The sequence below is a fragment of the Guyanagaster necrorhizus genome (genome assembly GCF_019112545.1).
Source record: "Guyanagaster necrorhizus MCA 3950 unplaced genomic scaffold BT62scaffold_7, whole genome shotgun sequence".
NCBI lineage: Eukaryota > Fungi > Basidiomycota > Agaricomycetes > Agaricales > Physalacriaceae > Guyanagaster > Guyanagaster necrorhizus.
This window is the reverse complement of record NW_025064886.1, coordinates 1,462,044-1,483,439: the sequence shown is the minus strand read 5'-3', so window position 1 is coordinate 1,483,439 and position 21,396 is coordinate 1,462,044. Positions and strand designations below refer to the sequence as shown.

Genomic DNA, 21,396 nt, shown 5'->3' with positions numbered 1-21,396 from the left:
CATCCTATATTGCGTCGATGGAAGACTGTTTTACCTACGCTGCGTACGGCTGTCGAGTCCATTTGCATGCCGGTGTCGCTAGCTATCATTGTATCCTTCGCCATTGCTCTCATCACTCCCGTCAAGGACCTTTTCGTCCAAGTCGACGGCTATTATATGCGCCCAGCGCCCGACGGTGACCCACCTTTGACGTTTATCATCCATTTTGCAGAGTTCATGGGTGCGACCTCTGTTCCTCTTGGTTCGATATATCTGGGTTCTGCGCTGGCGCGTTCGAAGGTACCTCATTGGTCGAGTATGCTACTGGGAGCAATTCTCTCTCTAGCTGTCGGTCGCATGGTTGCGATGGACAAAGGTATACGGACCTGCGAGGGACGAGGCAACAGCATGTTCGATATTCTTTTTCCCATCTGTCTCTGCTTTGGTGAAAAGATGATATTGACCGCTGCGCGTCGTCCTCAGATCAGAGCGTATGGGCAAAAAAAGCAACTGGCCTACTTACTTGAATAATTCTGGGAAGCTGTCAATATATCCCAAATCCGCATTGAATATGCCGGACATGACGACAGGCCTGCTCCATGAGGTGAGAGTGGCATCGTTTGCAGTAAAAACGTAGGGCAAGAAGGGGCCGTAGCTGCCGGTCAAGAGGGAAACGACGATATTCAGTTCTCCGGTACTGGTGTCTTTAAAGAATTCCTTGGGAGGGGAAGGTTAGCGAGTATAATGTAGCTGGTGGTGTGCCATACTGGTGCCCAAGTGTTGTTCGGAGTTATTAATGAAGAAACGGTGGAGATCGTGGCAACGAGTGTCCAGGTGAGAAGGTCAGGACTGCTCTGTGGATGTAAATGAGGGTCAGCGGTTTTGTAGATTCAACATGCAATGATAAGCACTGACCGCGATAGCAAAGTTTGTTCCGGTCCAATCAGTTGTGTCTCGATAAAGGGAGGTATCAGAGTATAATTACATCATAGACAGTCAGCTCACAAGCAATGTAATATTTTCCGCTAGACGACAGGGTCAGTCTATCGGTATACGTAAACAGGAGGACCGGTACTGACTTTGTGTGAAGAATAACGCTCGGGTCTCGAATAAGGCCGGTAGCCGGGGTATAAGCTGGTCCTTTCAAAAGGTTGAAATTGGTGCCATCGTCTGAGGTGTATACATAGAGATTGGATTCGGACACGCTTGTAAAAACGGTGAAGACGTAAGTGGAGTCGACAGCTCGTTTGAATGCCTCTGGAGAGAGTTCAGGCCGATGAGCTCTACCGGAGGGGATGCCACGAAGCCAAAGAGCACCGATCCGAGTAAGGGGAGGAGTATTCCCATCGTAATCATGGTTCGCATCTGCTGCTGCCGTCGGAGTCATGTTTAATAGGACCTCCGGGCGGTCTTCGATGTCATGGAAAATTTTTCGTCTTTTCTTCTACTTGGTGCTGTCGTTCTGATGTCCTCGGGGACCATATGCTAGTGCATGTGCATGGTGTTCAGGTGTTCTTCAGGCAGGTCAGTCGCACCTTTACCATTGTTTGTCTTGGATAACCGTTGATCCGTGAATGTAGCAGGAAAACCACGCAAAGGTATCAGCTAGTTTCTTCCCGGAGCAGTCAGGTAAATAAAGATAATTTGGCTTCAAGTTAGAAAATATAGTGCTGATTCTGTTTGCGTGTTCTTGTTCGCGCTAAGGACCAGAACAGCGGGCAATTCCCGGATGCAAGGAATTTGAAACACGGGTTTATCTGCATTTTCAGAATGGGGCATAGATCAATAAAGCTGAACCAGTTAGTATTATTATAAAATTTTGCTGAATTGATGGCGTGATGACTTACTGATGAAAAGAGAACAAAACGATCGAGAAGAATTGCACGCATTTAGAAAAATTTCCAGTGCAGCCAACTGGTCTGGAGTCAGTGTGTGAAACGAGTGAAGCAATAAATATTAATCATCGTTTCAGTTGAAAATGGCGGAGATTGCAAAGCGGGAACATGTATTAGAATATTCTTCAGCCATGGCTTTCTTCATTATGCTCCTCAGAAAATCGTCAGCCCAAAGTTTGGTACAGGGGTACCTTTGTTACAAAGCCAATTCGGCGATCAGCAATAGGTCAGCGGTTGATTTATCAGAATGACCAGGCTAGATCTAAAATATTTGGACAGACATGTCAGCTTTCCAGCTTTTCTCTGTCATTGGAATATTACCATTGACCTATAAAGCTGTAATGTGTATCAAAAGACTGTGGCATCAGCCTCCCTCCTGAACCATTCAAATACCTTTGAATGTCATCTATGCAAGAGACAATGACCTTACCTTCAGTGGCACCAAAATTGCCTTTGTTCTTGTCTTCAATGTGTATGACAAAGACCAAATGCCACTTGCCCTCAGAAATACAAAGCCAGTCCATGTCATTGCAATTTCCTTGTCCTCTTTCTTTCCTATCTCACACATAGAGCTTGATAGTCATTGACTTTGAGCAGTTTTTGCAGGACAACATTGCTCCACAAGAATGTGTGATTATTGGCTGTTGGATCAGTCAGATCTCATATACTCTTTCACAAGGCAACTGTTTTCTGCCTCACACTCCAGAGAATATTGCTGCAGCAGACTTTGGCTTGTATCCTTGCCTGCTGATTGCAGATCATGACTTCAGTTTATGTCAAGCTTCTCATACCTCTCTGCTTTCTAGAAACAGTACTCCATCCTTTGTGGACACTAGCTATACCATGTTGACTTCTAGTGCACAACCTGACTCTGCATCTGTGCCCAGCCCAGTGCCTCTGTAGAATTCTCCTCTGGTGACATCTACAGCACCATCAGAATCCTTGCTTCTGCTCTTTACATTTGCTTAAGTCCAGCAGATTATCTCACAACTTACACAACAAGTCACATCTGCATTACCCATGCAACCCCTCTCATCCCCTGCTGTAATCCCTCAGTTCATTCCTGCTGTGACACCTTCACATAAGTTCTTTCTTGAATGCTTTCTGTGGTCATCCAGATTATGGTCTTCAGATATTGGACAGTTCTCATCACTATGCTAATCACTTGATTTTACTGTCATTGCAGTATAAGTGGAATACCATCTTATTATACCACATTGAGTATTATCAGCACCAGTATCATGAGATGGAAAATGATGATATCACTGGCTGGAGACTGGCTAGCCAGAAATTAATTACAAATTATCTGGCTACACATGTCCATGCACCCACCTCCTCATTATCTGACAGAAAAGCTGTCAGATCTAAGCAATCTGAGCAGCATTGTTTTGTATAAAATGAGGGGAAATGCTCTAGAGGTTCCTCCTGTGACTGCAAATATGTGTGTAAATATTGTGACTCTACTGATCATTCAGAAAAAGTTTGTGCCAAAGAAAAGAGGAAGAAGAAAGCCTGAGAAACTAGCAGGGTGAGAAGGACTCACTTTCAACATAGTGCTGCTCACTCCAGCCAGCAGTCACTTTTCTTAGTACCTTCATCATTGGATAATTTATCTTTAGCTCCTCCTTTCATTCCTTTGCTCTCTTATATAGCATTGTTTTCTCCACTGCATTCTCCTCCTCTTTATTCTAACACCAACTCATGCTGCAATGATCTTTTCTATCATTCTTTCTTGCTTTCTATTTCTTTCTCTCTTTCTTATAAAGCATGGGAGCATTATTTATAGGATTATCCTAATCATGCTTTTGTACATACCATCCTCCACATAATTCAATATGATGCTTCCATTGGGTTTGAAGATGATGAGCATATTCAACCTTATTGCAATCTGTCCTCAGCATTTGAGTACCAGCAATTTGTCAATGACTCACTTGGTGACCTGATAGCCAGAGGTATGCTCTCTGGGCCTTTTTCATCTCCTTCTATGGAGAACTTTCACTGTTCTCTACTTAAAGTTGTTATTTGCAAGTTGTTATGATTTTTCTATTTTTTTAACTTGATTAACCCCTATTTATGCTTAGTCAGAGCATTTAGATCAGCACTTAGGATCATGGGAGAGGCTTAGTCATCACAACAAGCCAATCAGTCATTGTTCTCTAATATAGTAATAAACTTTTGATGATGCACAATGGCTTTTTGTAAATAGTAATAATACTCAAGGATAATGAGTATAAGGATCTGGATCAGTACAATAAGAAGTAGTATATTTATCTCCACCAATAAGTAGTATATAAGTAGACTAGCTCTCACTGGTATAACTCTAGCTTCAAGCTAAAGTTTATTTATATCACTTCACTCTTGAGCTTTCTTGTAAAGGCCTTAAAGCATATTGGTCAACAGAGCACAACAAGTAAACTCTAGTATGACTGTACAAATACAATACAGTGCTAGTTTATCATATGTTCTGATCACATGTGACTTAAGTCTAACAATTAGCTTAAAGCTTCTGCTTTCCTTTTCTTATATACAATAAGTGCAAAGAAAACCAAATATCACTCATATAGACTACTACCCCTAATCTTACTGATGATTTTTTTAAACTTCTAGCTTCCATTATTAGAATGCTACTTGGACTTCTCACTATCATCTAGCTTTGTTGAGGATGCCAATTAATAACTGATTGAATAGTCAGATACTATCAAGTATTTCAGCAAATATAGCAAATCCTTTGCAATATCATGCCTGACTTCTTCTTCTATGATATCTCTCCCTCTATCTGAGTTTCCTTCTAGCCTCAGATTGGAGCCATACTAGAAGCTCAGCCTAGTGGCTCAAGTACATAGGATAATCAAGAAGAAATGAGACACACCTACCCTCTTTAAAGAACTATTAGCAGAAACAGCAACAATCATCTCATGAGTTTTCAGAACTCATGGATTCTGCTGCCAGTCCCAAACTATGAGAACAAAGATCTCTCTGACAACTTTTTCAATGATGAGCCCTCTCTCAACACTTTCACTGTCCCAAGAGAGTCTAGAGTTAGAGATCACACTCAGAACTCTCTTGATGCCTCTCAGGTGGCTTCAAGACCTTGAAGTGTTTCATCAAACTCAAAGCATGACTCACTCTATACTATGCTAGTAGGAAGCCCCATCTCATCAGTCCACACTGACTATGGTAGTCATAAGGCCACTGATCTCTGATCAAACAATAAGAAGCTGCATGAGCTCTGGGAGAAGAGTCTCATAGCCAGAATCAACTCAAGCAGAAGGCTTTGCACTCAGCTTGATACAAGAGGGAGCCTCCAACATCATAGCTCAGAAAGACAAAGTCACAATAATAGCACTGCTGCTCAGGAGGCCACTGTAGAAGTAGCTAACAGAGCTTTTGCTCAGTATGAAGAAGAAAGATATGACTGATAGTAGTGATAAGAACAATGCTGCCAGAAAGCTGCCACTTGAAGATCCACTTTTTCAACTTGATATAGTCTTAAAACTCTAGACTGTTAGTGACCAACTATAATAAACAAGACTAAACTTAAGGCTGTGCTTCATATTCAGGCAATCAGCATAAGAGAGCCTTATCAGTGAGTTAGAGCTTGACAATCAAGTCAGGTGATGCTGAGAGTTCAATCAGAAGAGTATTGAGAGAATAAACTTTAGTCTGAAGCTGGGGCTTAAGGCTACAGCTGAGCTACCTTATATATAAAATAAGTGAGTCTAATAATATGTAACAATAGTGCAGTGTAAGACCTATAGTTGTACCAGAGGTGTCTGATATTTGTGTGTCACAGTAAGAAATATATGTAGCATTTGGTATTTGTATGACAGTCATCTATGAAACAAGAAATAAAGAGTAATGTTGGTATATTATACTGCAGAGTGCTGTTGTTGAATAACAACAGCATGGGAATAGCATGGAAAGCATATGCTGTGAAGATCATGAAGGTGTGAAATGGTCATGATCATAACAATGCCCCTCAGTTAAGGCAGTCATCCCAACTGCTTACTTGCTGTGTAGATTGATGTTGGTCTTCCAGTCATGGTCATGATTCAGAGGGAACTCCTGGTCATAAAAGTGGTCATTTACCTTGGAATCAGTGTCTTTTCACTGGTAAAGCTTCTTCTTCTCTATCAGAAAGCATCACAGCATATAGCAGCATGGAACATATCATTTATAGTCCCACTTATTGAAACACCTCTTGAGGGCACAGAGAATTTGTTCATTCCTGTCTAGGTAGTCCTGGATCAGCTCCTTGCAATGCTCAAGGTCTTTGACCCTGAGCCACTCATTCTTCTTGTTCAGTATACTCCTTCACTTGACAAAGTACTCTGTCTTCAGCAGTTCTCTCCTGTGGCAGATGATTCAGTCATTGAGTATATGCTTGACTTTCTGTTCATATTAGCTGTTAATCAAGTCAGATGGCAGGGGCAGGGGTTCTTCCTGGTTAGAGAAGGCAGGTGGATGATAACAGGTCAGAAGAGACTCATTGAAGACATTATAGATCTTCTATGTGGGTGGAAGACCAAGGTGGTAAGCTGATTCCCTAATTTTTTCTTTGACCATGAAGGGTCTGACTCACTTGATGTCAAGCTTCTCCTTGGATCAGAGAAGAGAGAGATTTGTGACATTGAGCCACATCTTGTCACCAGCTATGTATCATTCTGCAGTGCTCTTTTTTTTGTCATAGGTGTATTTTATTGTATCTGATGCTTTAATAAGGGTCTTCTTGGCCATCTTGTAAATAGTGTCCATATCTGAAAGAAATTTAGGTGTTGCTGGCCTTAAGTTATGAGTTGTGTGCACTGGATGCACATTGGCATTTCAGCCAGTGATAATTCAGAAGGATGCATATCTTGTCAAGAAGTGCATCTGGTTGTTGTGTTAGAAGGTGGCCAGTGCCAATCATTTGGACTAATCATCTTGATGCCAATTGATGAAAAGGTGAAGATATTTTTCAACCTCTTGATTGACCTGTTCAGTTTGTCTGTCAGTCTGTGGGTAATAGGCCATGGACAGATTTTCTTTGATGTCCAGCATCTTGTATAATTCTTTTATGAAGTCTGACACAAATTGTGGGTCTCAGTTCAAGATGATTTTCTTTGGCATCATGCTATATTTGGCAAAAACTTTATTGTAAAGAATGCATGCCTATCCTTCTGCTGTTAAGTCCTTGCTTGTGGCTACTGAAATGATCATTTTGGAAAAGCAATCAATAATAATGAGAATAGAATTATACCCTTTTGACTTGGGTAGATCTGTTATCATATCAACTGATATGATTTTCCACAGTCTAGTGGAGACTTAGTTCAGATAAAGTGGTGCCTGCCACTGATGTGCTTGGCAACAGCTAAATGACTAAGAGAGGTGAATGAGGAATGAACTCTCAAGCACCAACACCTAACCACTCAATACACAATCACCAAATACAGTTGAGGTCAGTTGTTTTGAGTACAATAGAAGCACTCTTACAGTCTTAAGTAAAATCAAAGAAACAGTCAATAAAGACAGTTATTCAACTCTATCTTACTTTCAAAGATGCGATACTCATGAGAGTAGTTTATAGCAATGTTTAAGTATAATTAGGACTTAGAATCAATGCCAAATTGCACCTCAAATCAACTTAGAATATTCTAAAACTCAATAAACTCTGAAATCCAAATACTAAGTCTATCAAGCACTTAGGCTTGACTAGCTGCACTCTTGGCTGGCTAGTGGTTCTAAAAACCAAAGAACTTGTATTCTGACACCAAAACCCTTATAGTTTGGAACCCAAATTAATCCAAAACCTAAAATACAGTTATTATTCCAATCCAATCCTCTCTAAGTGACAAAGCAACTTAAATAAATCACTAAGTCGAAGTAGAACTCAAAATCTGTTGTCCCAGAGACTAGCTACAGTGGGCTAAAAGGTCTGAATGTGGGGGTGGGTTGATTGCTTGCTATTTCCTTCCCATTCCCTTCTTTTATACATTAACAACAGGTACAGAATTTATAAATAAAGCATTCAAAATAATATTTCTCCTGTTTAAAGCAGAATCACACTATTATTCTGGAATGGTGGCACTCCTGGACTCCCCTAGGCTTGCCCAGACCCACCTGGCCACTGCACAGCTTTATTTTAAGCCTACAGCACCTGTGGGTACCTAACTCCTTTCTGTCTACTCAGAGTTTTAATCCTCTGAGTTATTCTTAGTAGCTTGATTGATCAGGCCCAGTCAGGCTCAGTCAACCAGTTCTATCCACTCTATTCCTCTCAATTCTAAGTCTTTTAGGTCATCTGATATCTAGAAAATTTAGACTTAGGTATTTGAGTCAAAACTCACAGTGCTAGCCACAGATCATTGGGTCTCTCTTTTTACTGCTTCTGGATGATGCTATCTCTACTCAATACTCCACAACTGGCTATGGTATTATACCTCTAGCTGTCTTAGAATATGCTTGTCTTAGTGGCATGTAGAATTGGCCTTATTTGAGATACCATTTCTAAGTCCAACTTGGACTTAGTATTTTCCAAGATGTGGTGCAGAACTTTTCTAAGTTCAAACCTGACTTAGGATTTTTATCTTTAGGCCATGTTATTTTTACAAAGTCCAATTTGGACTTAGTATTAGTGACTAGCATGACTATCAGCTTGGAGCCTCAGCCATAGTCCTCTACTGGCTAATGATTCTCAGTTACTAGTATATTTTAGTGTGTTATGCAGAATTTGCAAATTATAGAGCTGGACATGTAGCCTGCATATCACTGCTTCCAGATGTCTGTTTTGTTTCTTTGATAATCTTGGCATCCATGAATGTATGCCTTGACTTCTCCCTTCATCTTTAGCCATCAGAATTCTCAAAGGACAAGCTCCTTCATTTTTTCCACACCTGGATGTCCAGCTATGACATGATCATATGACATTGAAATGATGCACCCTCAGAGCACATGGTCTCATGGGACATAGACTCTTCCATCATAGATGAGAAGACTGTCTTGCTTTGAAATCTCTTGCTTATGATTGAGTGAGTCTTAGATACCCCTGTCTCATAAGCATATCTCTTTCAGTGCATTTCAAATGTTCCAATGAACTTCTTCTTCTATTGGCAATGTCATTGTCCAGAAGAACTCTGGCTTGAGCAGGACAACATCTTTATTGTTATCTGCTCCCATGCTGTGATCAGCTCTTTGGCTGAGCAGGTTGGTCTTCTTGTTGGCTGTCCTGAATTTGTGGTGTAGAGTAAATTGATACTCCATGAGTTCAGTAATCCACTGTGCTTGTCTGCAATTGAGTTTCTGGAGCTTCTTGAAGTACTAGAGGTTTTAGTGATCTGTTCAGATTTCAAAGTTGAGTTTAGCACCCATAAGGTAGTGCCACCATTCTTCCAGTGTGAGTATAATAGTAAGGAGCTCCTTGTTGTAGATTTTATAGTTGTACTCTGTTGCTGAGAGCACCTTAGATAAAAATACTATGAGACACTATTTGTCATTCTATTTTTGAGACAGAACAGCACTAATTGCCTCCTCACTAGAATCTGCTTCCACATAGAATAAATTGTCATTGTCTAGAATAGTGAAGACAGTGTTACAATTTTTCCTGATTTCTTTTCTTTTTCTCTATTTCTGCTTAGTTAGAGTGCCTAAACCAGTGCTTAGGACTATGGAAGGATTGGTCAGTATTTCAACCCAGATCCTACAGTGCTGTTGTTATTGCTGCTGTTTAATGGCAGTGCACCTCTTTTGTCATCTGCAGCAGTAACAGCAGTAACAGCTCAACAGCAGATAATTATCTTTTGTAGGTATCTTAGTGACACTGGACAAAGAGCTCTACAGCTCAAGGATGAACAATTAGGTAGTTTTATTCTTAGAATGATAAAGACTTAGTATTTAAGTAGTATAGCTCTTGCTGTAGTACCTCAGCTTTGAGCTAAAGTTTATTCTTTCACTATTTTATCTTGAGCAATCTGCAACACCTTGACAACACCAGCTATTATCACATCAAGTGAACTCTGACAGTATAATCTGAAGTGTGAGGTTCTGTCAGTTTATCACATGTTAATAGTCATATGGAATTTGGGCTTAACAGACAATGCTATCCTGAACATTTTCTTTAACAGCCATGAAGGCTGCCAACTGAGCCAGTCTCCAGCTCCACAGTTTCTTTCCCATGAGTGTGGTCATTAGTCACATGATTTTGCTATAGTTGCAGATAAAGCAACAATAGAAGTTCATGAACCCCAGAAATGACTGGAGTTCAGATTTTTTACTTAGTGCTAGCCATTCCATAATGCCAGTGACTTTGAATAGGTCTATTTGGACTGCCCCCTTGCTAATGATCACTCCAAGGTACTCTGTTTTGAGTACCTCAAACTTGCACTTTTCCAGTTTAAGAAAAAGCTTCTGCTCCCTAAGAATTTGCAGGACTTCTTGAACAATCCTGCAGTGCTCTGCCAAATCTTTGGTGAAGATGAGAATATCATCAAAGTAAATGGTTACCTTGCTATGAGTGATGAGGTCTTTGAAGATGTCATTCATCATCCACTGGAAAGTGGCTGGAGAGTTTATCAGTCCAAAGAACATGATGAGTGGTTTGAACAGGCTGCAGTTAGTTCAGAACATAGTCTTTCACTTGTCTCCTTCTTTGATGTGAACATTGTTGTATCCCCAATGCACATTCAGCTTGATAAAGTATTTCACTCTCTGAAGCTTGTTTATCAGGTTGGTGATAAGAGAGAGGGGATAATGGTTTTTGACTATTATCTTGTTGAGTTTCTGGTAGTCTTGAATCAGATGGAGTTTTCCATCCTTCTTTTTGATGAAAAAGAAAGGTGATACCATAGGTGATTTTGAGGCTTGGATCTGGCTGGAGATCAGATTTTTGTTAAGAAATTTGTTGAGTTCCTTCTGCTTGGTTGGGCTAAGCTGATAGACCTTACAGTCTAGGCTTGCCTTCACATTGGGGACTAGCTTGATTGTGTGATTCCAGAGCTTCCTTGGAGGAAGTTTATCAAAGTTCTCCTTTGTGAACACATTTTGGAACTCCTGGTATTGACTTGGAACAAGATCATTGAAGCTTTTGTCTCTCTTGGCAAGGTTAGCCTTAGCAGCCAACTTATTGCTTTTGCTCCCTATTGTGCAAATATGGATCATTTCTTCTACATCCACAAAAAGCATTCAGTCTTCCTCCTCCAAGTTGGTTACCCATGGCTCCTTCAGATTGTCATCCAGCAGATGAAACAGCATCTTTTGGCAGAGGCATCTGACCAATGCTATTGTCTCTTCCTGCCAATTGATGATGGAGTTATAGTGCTTAAGCCAATCATACCTCAGGAACATCTCTACAATGCCAAGATCCATCATAGCGAGCTTGATTCATTCTTTATGCTCACTGATCTTGAGTCCAACCTCAATATAGTTGGTGATGTCACTGTTTTTGTTCTGTGTTCCATCTGCATTATAGATATGAGATGGAACTGCTGCCTTCTGAGTGTTCAAACCATGCTGATTAATAAAGTGCTGATTGATAGTGCTTGTTATACAGCCTGAGTCCAGAAGGGCTAAGACTGTGAATGTCTCATGAGTGTCCAGTATCTCAATCTGATACTTGACATTCATGGTTTAGCCAAGACAGCTGCAGATTTGATGGGGTGCACATTTGAGCTTATGCAACCATTCCAACTGTAAATCAAGGTAGTCAGAGCTTGAAGAGGGCTGGATGAAGAGTAGAGTAGTCTTTTTGTCTATCTCTATTTAGTGTCTGAGATGAGTTTAGACCCAGAGTTTTGCTATTTTTTTCTTCAGAGTCTTTGCATCATGAATAGACTGAAGTGTCTATTTAGCAGTCCAGAGTTTGATCCATCTGGATTTGTCTACAACTGGATTGGATCATAAGAGATCAGCTCACATCTTTAGAGTCAGAGCTGAGTGCTCTTTTTTTGGCTGGCAGGACTACTGGTTTGGCTTTGGGAGGCTCTGCATAGCTCCAGAGGAAGAAGATATTGTTTTCTTTGTCAGAGACTTCTTTGATACTAATCTTAGGGCATCTCTCATCCTGTTCAGCCAACTTGTCTGGCACTTGAGTGTGTTGTGGCTTTTTAGGCTCTTGCAGCATCTCAGAGAGAGCTAACAATATATATTTATTAGTAAAACTTCAAACAATGTCTGTAATACTGTTAGTGTCTCAAGAATGCTTACTCTTTCACAGAGAAGCCAAGCCAGATACTTTCTCATAGGATCTTTTACCTCTTTGATCTTGAAAGTGGACACCATTGGTTCCTTTTCTGTGGTGCCATCCTTCTTCTCTTCTATCTCCAAGATCATCTTGAGAAGCTGCTAAATGTTGGCAGTCCTTCACTTTGGCTTTGCCCATTGAGAGCAGTCCATGTGGAGATAGCCTTTCTCTCTGCAACCAAAGCTCTTTCCCTTCTTTTTCAGCTTGTCGATGTCCATGGGTTTTCTCTGGCCACCAAACATGATGCTAGTGGTGGTCTTCTTGTCACTGGTGGTATTGCTGCTTGAACTTGTTGAGTTGGTGGATTTGGATCTGGAGGATCCTGAAGCAGCAGCCTTTGTCTTCTCAGCTGCTGTGTGAGAAAAAGAGTTAACACCTTCAAAGAGTTCTTAGATGCAGTATTGCCACTTGGTGTCCATAATAAGCACTCTCTCCTTCCACTTGTTATATCTGATTGGCATGAACTTGCCAACTATGCTGATCATATTGATGTGCTTCTGGAGCACATTGATCTTCAGGGCTCTAACCAAATGACTTTTGTTCATCTTGTCAGTGGTTTCACCAGCAAGCTTTGTCTCTTTCTCAAGATCAACAAAGTACTTAGTGGTGATGCAAGTATCTTGACAGATTTTATACATCTTCTTGAGATGCATGTCTTCAATTGCAGGGCCAGTGAATTTGACCTACAGTTCTCCCACAAATCTTGCCCATATAGGAAATTGATGATGGCTGGTGGAAGCTGACCAATATTTCTGTGATTTAAGGACCTATCAGTCCAGTGCTTTCTCCTCAAAGTAGGAAGTCACAAAAGTAATCTTGTGTGAGTCAAGAAACATTGAGACCATATGCATCTTGAAATACATATTGCATTGAATCAGAAATCAGTCCAGGTCTTCATACTGCCTCTTGAAGGGGGCAGATTCCTGAATGTGTTTAAAATGAGTGTTCATCCATAGAGCTTCATCTCTCATCTGTCCTATTGGCTATTGAGATGGACTCAATAGTTGCTATTTGTTTGGTCTCTATGGAAGAGACTAAAGACTTCTTCAATCAGCAGGTATTCCTGCTGATCTCCCACTTGGCCTGCTTGACAAAGGCAGCAAAGGTGGTAGAGCCATCAGATCTGGAATCCACAGCTTAGCATTGTGCATATTTACCAGTGGAGCAACTGGTGGAATAGTGTCTCATGGATTTGGCATAGGATCAGCCTCTGCAAGAAGGCAGAAGCTGTTCTGCCAGAGGTTCATTGGCATCTTGGTATAAGACACTAGTTCAGCATGCACAGGATCATACTATTTGTATTAGTATGGTTTTGGCATTAAATATAAGCAATAGAGATAAAGCTGATTGAAATTGAAAACTGCCATCATCTGGACACTGTAATAAAAAATATCCTCTCTCTCAGTGGCCTATGGAAAAGTCAACCAGTGATATCCCAGTTTTCTCTTTCTCCAGCTAATCAAGTCCAGCAGCATTGCTATTGTCTTCTCCCACATCCTCTGAAACTCTTCTGCCAGCCATGCCATCTGCTCCTTCTCATTGTCTGTTAGCATAGAGCTGGCACTGTTTAGATTGATCATGAAAGAAGATGACTATCAAGGGGTGGGAGAGAAAGATGATGTCTAGATGGGCTCTTTTCCTTTTCTGCTGATCTCTCATCTGATTGACCTAGTGTAGGATGAGATAGTTCTGAGTCATGAGGTAGAGATAGAGGCTGATAGTATAGTGGCATGCAGAGATTGATAGACTGAGATCTTGGCTGGTCTAGGGCCTGAGGAGAAACTCCTCAGGGCTTGGAGTGTAGGCCAGAGCTGGCTGGCTCTGGAGGTCTCATGTGAGTGACTGCTTGCAATGCTGGCAGGTCTCTGTTAGACTCAAGTATCATATAAACAGTTACATATAATAAATAGCCTAATCCTCTCACACTTTGAAGAATCAGCTGAGTTCACTGATATGTAATCTGATCAATGTGTCATAAGGCCAAATGAATCAGCTCAAGAGTAGAATGATGTGAAGATAAACTTTAGCTCAAAGCTGAAGATTACCAGTGAGAGTGAGCTGTCTTAAATACTGTACAAGTCATATCTAAATATACTACTGCTAATTGTGCATTGCTGAGTCTTTTGTGCCTATTGCCCTTGGGCATTGATACTGTACATAAAAGATTGATTGTGCATTATCAGGCAATGCTATTGCATCAAAAAACAATGACAGACTTGGCCAGTTGTAATGACTAAGTCTTGTCTCATGGTCCTAAGCATCTGTCTTAGCACTCTGACTAAGCATAAATAGGGATTAAATCAAAGAAGAAATAAAAAAATCATAACACTACCTCCTCTTTAAAACCATCATTCTGATAGCTTAATTTAGGGATAATTTGTAGTCATGTATGGCATCATCAGCATTCATGAGTTTTTCATTAATCCACTGGTTAGATTCTGGGCTGTAACTCTTCCAGCTGACCAGATAATCAACAGTTGTTGTCATGCCTCTCCCTTTGGCTTTGATTTTTTGAAGTTTATGGTTTAAGACTTGATTGATTTTATAATGCTCTTTGTCATCGATTAGGTCTAGAGAGGGAGGCAGTGGCTGTTTCTGGTTGGAGAATGCTGGTGCGATATATAGAGTTAACAATGTCTCATTGAAGATATTGTGTATTTTCCAGATTGGTGGTAGCTGAAGTTTATATGCTGATGTGTTAACCTTAGTTAGGATAGGAAATGAGCCAGTTCTTTTATCAGTAAGTTTATGCTTTGGTCATGGGAGGTGGAGATTGGTGGTATCCAGCCAGACTTTGTTGTTGACTGAATACTTGTGTATTATATGGCAATATTTGTTATATTGAGTCTTTATTGTTTTTGCTATCTGTTCAAAGGCTGTTTTGGTTTCATTATAGATTGCTGTCATAGTTGCAGCAAAGTTAGTGGAGGCAGACATAGTAGTTCAATATCATGCAGTCTGAGCAATGTTTGGATGTTAGCTGTGATTCACAAAGAATGGGGTTTTCTTCATAATAGAGTAAATTCGGTTGTTATATTAGAAGGCAGCAAGAGCCAGCCATTCAACCCAGTCATCCTGTCAATAGTTGATAAAGAAGCAGAGGTATTTTTTCACCTCTTGATTTGCTCATTCTGTCTGTCCATTGGTTTGTGGATAGTAGACTGTGGAAGCATTCTGTTTGATGTTAAGTAGTCAATACAGATTGTCTAGGAATTTGGAGACAAATTGTGGTCTCCTATCAGAAATGATGATCTGTGGCATGTCATACTTGGTATAGACTTCATCTCGTAGAATCTTTGCCTATTTATTAGAGGTTAGTTCTATTGAGCAGGCAATCAGGATGATTGTCTTAGAGAATCAATCAACTATGATGATGATGGCATCATAGCTATTGTAGTCAGAGAGCCTGGTGATCATGTCTACCAAGATATGGGTCTATGGTGATGAAGGGACCTCATTTGGGTGGAGCAGTGATATGTAAAATTACAAAAATTGAGAATACATAGACTGTATTTCAGTTTAATAAGCATGTAATAGAAAATAGAGTAAGAGTGCATAGAAACCTAGCCATCATAAGGCTAAACTGAAGTAACAAGGAGTAAAGTGCATGGTCTAGTAGCAGACTAATACCAGAGGGGTTAGACTGCATGTGAGGTCCCAGCACTTGGCCCTAAATGCACTAATACTATTATAAGAAGACATGCTAAAAATAAAAAAAATATGATTGAAATATGATCAGCAATTCTGATCACATTGATCAATGATGCACTGATATAACATGCTTTAGAACAGAGAACTGAGACCCAAAGAAAGGTATCTGAATAACTAGGTGCTGAACAGAGAAATGATATGATGGCAACAAAGAAATAGATAGAGGAATACTACCCCCAGAGATAAATAGCATGTGTACTGCTCAGAGACTTGCATGCATACTTACAGTGTCTTAGCATGCTTAACACAGTAAGAGACTCTGTATCATACTATAGTATGATATATACCATATTGGGTAAGTTAATTAATACATGTCAGGCTAGAAGTGGTGCAATTTATAAGTCAGAGGAAATGTTGAGACACTAGAGAAGAGAACATAACTATTGTGGCTGACTCCAGACATAGGAGATAACTCTGGAGGTCCAGAACAGTTTACCACTGTCAGAGATGTATCACCAAGAAAATAAGAAAGTGAGCAGACTGGGCTAGGCTAGCTAGCCAAGATCAACTAGTGAGAAAATATTGTATAGTCCTAGCTCAGAAGAGAATAAGCATGGCAACTATGATACATGCACAAATAATATCTGTGGGATCCAGCATAGAGTCTCATGCTTTGAAGATACTATAATAGGATTGTATTAGTAAGTACTATAGTAGAGTATTTAAATATGATATTGTATGAGTAGAGAACAAGTTTCTGACCCCTACAGTTACAGTGTATTGGGCACAGAAAGCCTTGCACTCTAGCTCTGGATTTGTGTTAGTAACTTTGGGTGAGAGAATAAAGTGATTGTTAGATATTCTTAAGAGCATTGTGAGAACTAAGTGAGATATCAAAGCTTGTGAAGGACTTGAGCCCAGTTTGATAAAGAGGTTTTAGATTGCAATCTAATCTGAGAATAAGAGAGTGGTGTCTGAAGAGCATCATCTTGAGTTTTTGAGATATTTGTGACATGTGACACTATAGGTGGCAGAGGTTCAAACTCTTTGGTCTGTTGGACAGTGTTTAATTGTGTTTTATATCTCTGGATCATATAGGTTTGAATTCTGTGGGTCTGTGATCAGTTTGAAAGCTTGTGAACAGAGATCTGTACTCTTTGGCACTTGTGGACATGTTTGTGATTGGTTTTTGCTTAGAGCATGAAGCTTTGAGTTGTGTATTGTGCATGTTAAGGATTTTGAGTTGATTTAAGCTGTGCTTAAGACTTTTTGAAGAGTTTTGTGAGAGTGTTTTGATGTATTGTATTGAGCTGCAGTACCTTTTGCCTTGAGGCTCAGCAACATCTGTTGCCACCTCTTGTTCTGATAAAATAAAAAGCTTTGAGGCTTAGAGAGACCTTGGACTGTTATAAACATGCTATTACTGTTTGCACACTGTGATCTTATTGAAGAGGACAATTATATTTGTTGATCACTACTTTTATCGCATTATAATCCCCCCATGAACTAAGAGTTTTATGTGTGTGTTAGTGTGAGTGTGAACAGTGGATAATGCTCTGCTGTATCTGTTTTCACATTGTGCATGCACAGATACTCTTCAGTGGTGCTGCCCATAGTTATGTCAAGCTTTTGCCTTATTGGCAGATGTCACAGACCTTGATATATCATGTGATATCAGTGATCATTTTGGGCCACCAATATTCTCATAAAATGAATTTCTTTGTTTTAGCAATTTCTGAATAACTGATGGTCACATGGTCATAGCAGGTGGCAATGATTTTGCTTCTTAATGTTTGATCTCTTAGGATATAGATCCTGCTATTATAATAGATCAGCTCTCCTTTTTTCATTATTCTTCATTTATGGTTGAGTGATGAGGCCACTCACTGGTTCTATTTATGATTATCCCAAGTTGCACTCTTGATGCACTCATGGATCTCCTCTTCAGTCAGCATTATCATGGCTTGAAAGTGCTCTGGCTTCAGTAATGTTACTCCTTTATTGTTGGTTTCCTCTTGGTTATGATCTGCCCATTGACTGAGAAGATTGGCCTTTTTGTTTGCTGTCCCAGCTTTGTGGTGTAGAGTGTACTGGTATTGGCTGAGCTCAGTCACCTATCTGGCTTGTCAGCAGTTCAATTTCTGTGGCTGTTGGAAGTACTATAGGTTTTGATGGTCTGTTCAGATCTCAAAGACCTCTGTTGCTCCAATCAAGTAGTGCCACCACTCTTCTAGAGCAATCATGATGGTGAGCAGTTTCTTGTTGTAGATTTTGTAGTTTCACTTGGTGACAGTGAGCACTTTTGAAAGGAAGGCCATCAGCCATCACTTCCTGTCTTGTTTCTGAGATAGAATGGTGCCAATAGCTCCTTCACTGGAGTTGGCTTCTATGCAGAATTTTCCATCCTGAGTGGAGATTATGAGAACTATATCCTCAGTGAGTTGCTGTTTGAGATTTTCAAATGCAAGATGTTGAGAGAGCCCCCATGTCCAGGAGGCATTCTCAGTGAGTTGTATCATGGAGTGGACTATCTTACTGTAGTCTCAAATAAACCATTGGTAAAAGTTTGTGAACTCCAGAAAGGATTAGAGCTCTTTCTTCTTGGTAGGTTCCAGCCATTCAACTATGCCTGCAACTTTGATGGGATTTATCCATATACTCCCTTTGCTGATGATGACTCTGAGATACTTGGTTTTTAGTATCTTAAATTCACACTTTTCTGCTTTGAGAAACAACTTATGCTTCCTTATTAAGACTAGTACTTATTGTACTAGCTGTCTGTATTCCTCCTTCAATTTTGACATGATTAGGATATCATTGAGGTAGATGGTAACCTTCTCAGTGGAGATGAGATCCTTGAAGATATCATTTATCATCCATTAGAACATGGCAGGAGAGTTGGTGAGCCTGAAGAATATGATGGTCAGCTTGAATAGCCCTCAATTGGTGTGGAATGCCACCTTCCACTTGTCACTCTCTTTGATTCAGATGTTGTTATACCCCTATTAGACATCAAGCTTGATGTAATATTTCACTTCTTAGAGTTTAGCCATTATTTCTGAAATTAATAGGAGCAGATAGTGATTCTTGATTGTCATTTCATTAAGCTTGTGATAATTCTGGACTGGTTGAAGCTTACCATCCTTCTTTTTAACAAAGAAGAATGGTGATGCCATAGGAGACTTTGACAGTTGGATCCTTCCACTAGACAGGTTCTCATCAAAGAACTTGTCAAGCTCCTATTGCTCATTGTTTCCAAGAGAATAGGTCTTACAGTTGAGATTCATATTGGTGTTTGGGATTAACTCAATTGCATGGTTCCATGGTTTTGGCTCAGAGAGCTTGTTAAAGCTCTCCTTCTCAAATAGGTTTTTGAAGTCTTGTGCTCACTTCGGCACTATTTCTTCAAAGGTTTTTTCCTCTCTCTGTTGGTGGATCTGAGCCACAAGATCATTGGCATGATATACTGCTCAGATATAGAGTTTTCTCTGGATGTCAATAGTGAGGATGATTTCCCCATCCTCTATCTCTTTGTCCCATCAATCTTCAGAGTTCTTGTCTGGGAGTTCAAACAGTATCTTCTGGCATCTGCATCAGACAAATGTTATCTTTCTGGTTTTTCAATTGATCAGTGGATTGTGCCTGATCAACCAGTCATGTCTGAGGAAGACTTCTTTAGTTCTCAGATTGGTTACAGCAAGGTCAATTCGCTTGGAATGATTGCTGATAGTTAGTCTGAGTTCAATGAACTTGGTAATCAAATCAGCTTGGTTTTTAGTACTATTAGCATTATAGATAGGTATTAGGGCTGCTGTTGCCTGAGTGAAAAGGTAGTGCTTGTTGATGAAAGCATGATTGATCAAACTCTCAGTATAATCACTGTTAATCAGGGCAGTGGCAGCATAGATTGTCCAAGATATAAGAGTTTTGATCTGGGCCTTGGCTAGCAGATTCTGTCCTGTTGCTTTAGTATGTCATATGAACTTGTGGGGTTCATGAAGTTCATCCAGCCATTCCAATGCATGGCAGCATTCTGTCTTCTTTATTCCTTCAATTATCTCATCAACCACTTCTTCAGCTTGAGTCTTATATATCCAATTTTTGAGTACAGCTTTTGCCACTGCTTCAGTTTTGGCATCTTTGATGGCCCTCCATATCCATTCCATATCAAATGGTTTGAGCCAAGTGGTGGGGCCCTCTGCCTCTGTTCAGCCTGTGGGTATTTGAGTTTCTTTTTGTGATTCATCAGTGTGCAGGTCATATAACTGGGATATATTTGAATGCATAGGTAGAGTAGACATAGGAGTAGCTACAGAAATATTATTAGTCTGACTAATAGCTATAGGTTGCATACCATGAAGTTCTTTGGCCAGTTCAGTGGAATTGCTCACTGACTGGCCCTGTCTTTTACTTCCTCCACTTTAGTTCCTGCATCGAGTTCTTCATCTTTCTTTTAAAGCTTGGCAATCTGCATATGGATATCTTCTTGAGTCTGCTTCTTCTTTGGACAGTCTTTAGCCATATGGCCTTTCTGTTTATAGTTGAAGCACTTCCCTTCTTTCTTCATCCTGTCAATGTCTATAGGCTTCCCTGCCTTTATATACATGGTTCTGGTTCCAGTCTTCTGCATGCTATAGGTCAGAATCATTGAGGATCCTGAGAGTTTCCTGGCAGTTGTCTCTGATGATTTAGCATTATTCAGGGTTGGCAGAGTCAACTTCTTGGGATAGTCTTGCAGCATCAACTGTTCTGCTTTCTGCCTTTGCTGCTCCTTGTATATTTCAATGATTCTTTCCTTCCATTTGTCATAGCCAACTAAGGCTTTAATGCCAATTGCTGAAATCATTGTTACATATAAGGAGGGGACTCTTCTCTTGAGGGTCTTGACTATTCATTCATCATTTACTGTGTCATTCTGAATACTAACAAGTTTTGTGAGTCATTCTAACTCATCAAAATAGTCTGTGGCCACCTTATTGCACATCTTATAGTTTTTGATCTTCTGTTTGTATACTTCTTGCACTATGGGGTCAATAAACTTGTCATATAGCATTTGTTTGAAAGCCAGCTATGAGAGGTACTGATAATGCTCTCAGATGGAAGATCAGAAGTTGGGAGAGATAAAGATCCACCAAGTCTTAGTCTTCTCTTCTAGATAAGAGGCAGCAAAGATGATCTTGTTCATGTCTGTTCTGAGGTATCCAATGTATACCTCAAAATATTGTTCACAATTGACCAGGAATTGGTCAATGTCATCAGATGCTCCTTTGAAGGGGTGAGGCTTGTGAAGCAGATCAGATTTGCATTGTAGAACAGTGGCATTTTCAGGCAGTGCACCTATCAGGTTAGGCCACTCTGAGAATAGAGGTTGTCACCATTCATCTGGTGGTCAGAAAAATGAGTGAAGGGAGTTATTGTCTGCCACAGGGCTTCCTTCCAGATGATGACTCTATCTTTGACTGTGAATTCTAGTTGAACTGCTTTTAGATCATCTTGGATCAGTTCTTTCTTGGTTCCACTCCCACTAGCTTCATCAACTAGAGGTTGAGCCTCCAGAACTTGGATTCTCTTGCTGGTTCAGAGATTTTAGTATGAGGTTGGAGTTTTTAGTGGAGGTCAAGATTGTGACAGCTGAGTTGCTGTGGATTGAGAGGAGGA

At 40.2% G+C, this 21,396-nt stretch overlaps 2 protein-coding genes across 2 annotated transcripts; both read right to left on the bottom strand.

Moving 5' to 3' along the window:
- Positions 1 to 321: 321 nt before the first annotated feature.
- On the bottom strand, positions 322 to 1,402 carry BT62DRAFT_965452 (Arabinanase/levansucrase/invertase; the record flags this gene model as incomplete). Its single annotated transcript, XM_043188774.1, has 6 exons — positions 1,059 to 1,402; positions 985 to 1,004; positions 895 to 932; positions 747 to 833; positions 503 to 696; positions 322 to 445 (listed from the first exon to the last, which is right to left on the bottom strand). The coding sequence occupies exons 1-6, from the start codon at positions 1,364 to 1,366 to the stop codon at positions 322 to 324; spliced, it is 771 nt and encodes a 256-aa protein (XP_043042331.1). The 5' UTR covers positions 1,367 to 1,402.
- Positions 1,403 to 11,624: 10,222 nt separating this feature from the next.
- Positions 11,625 to 12,176, bottom strand: BT62DRAFT_918356 (uncharacterized protein; the record flags this gene model as incomplete). Its single annotated transcript, XM_043184083.1, has 3 exons — positions 11,625 to 11,687; positions 11,761 to 11,967; positions 12,051 to 12,176. 3 exons carry the CDS (start codon positions 12,174 to 12,176, stop codon positions 11,625 to 11,627), a joined length of 396 nt encoding a protein of 131 aa, XP_043042330.1.
- Positions 12,177 to 21,396: the final 9,220 nt, after the last annotated feature.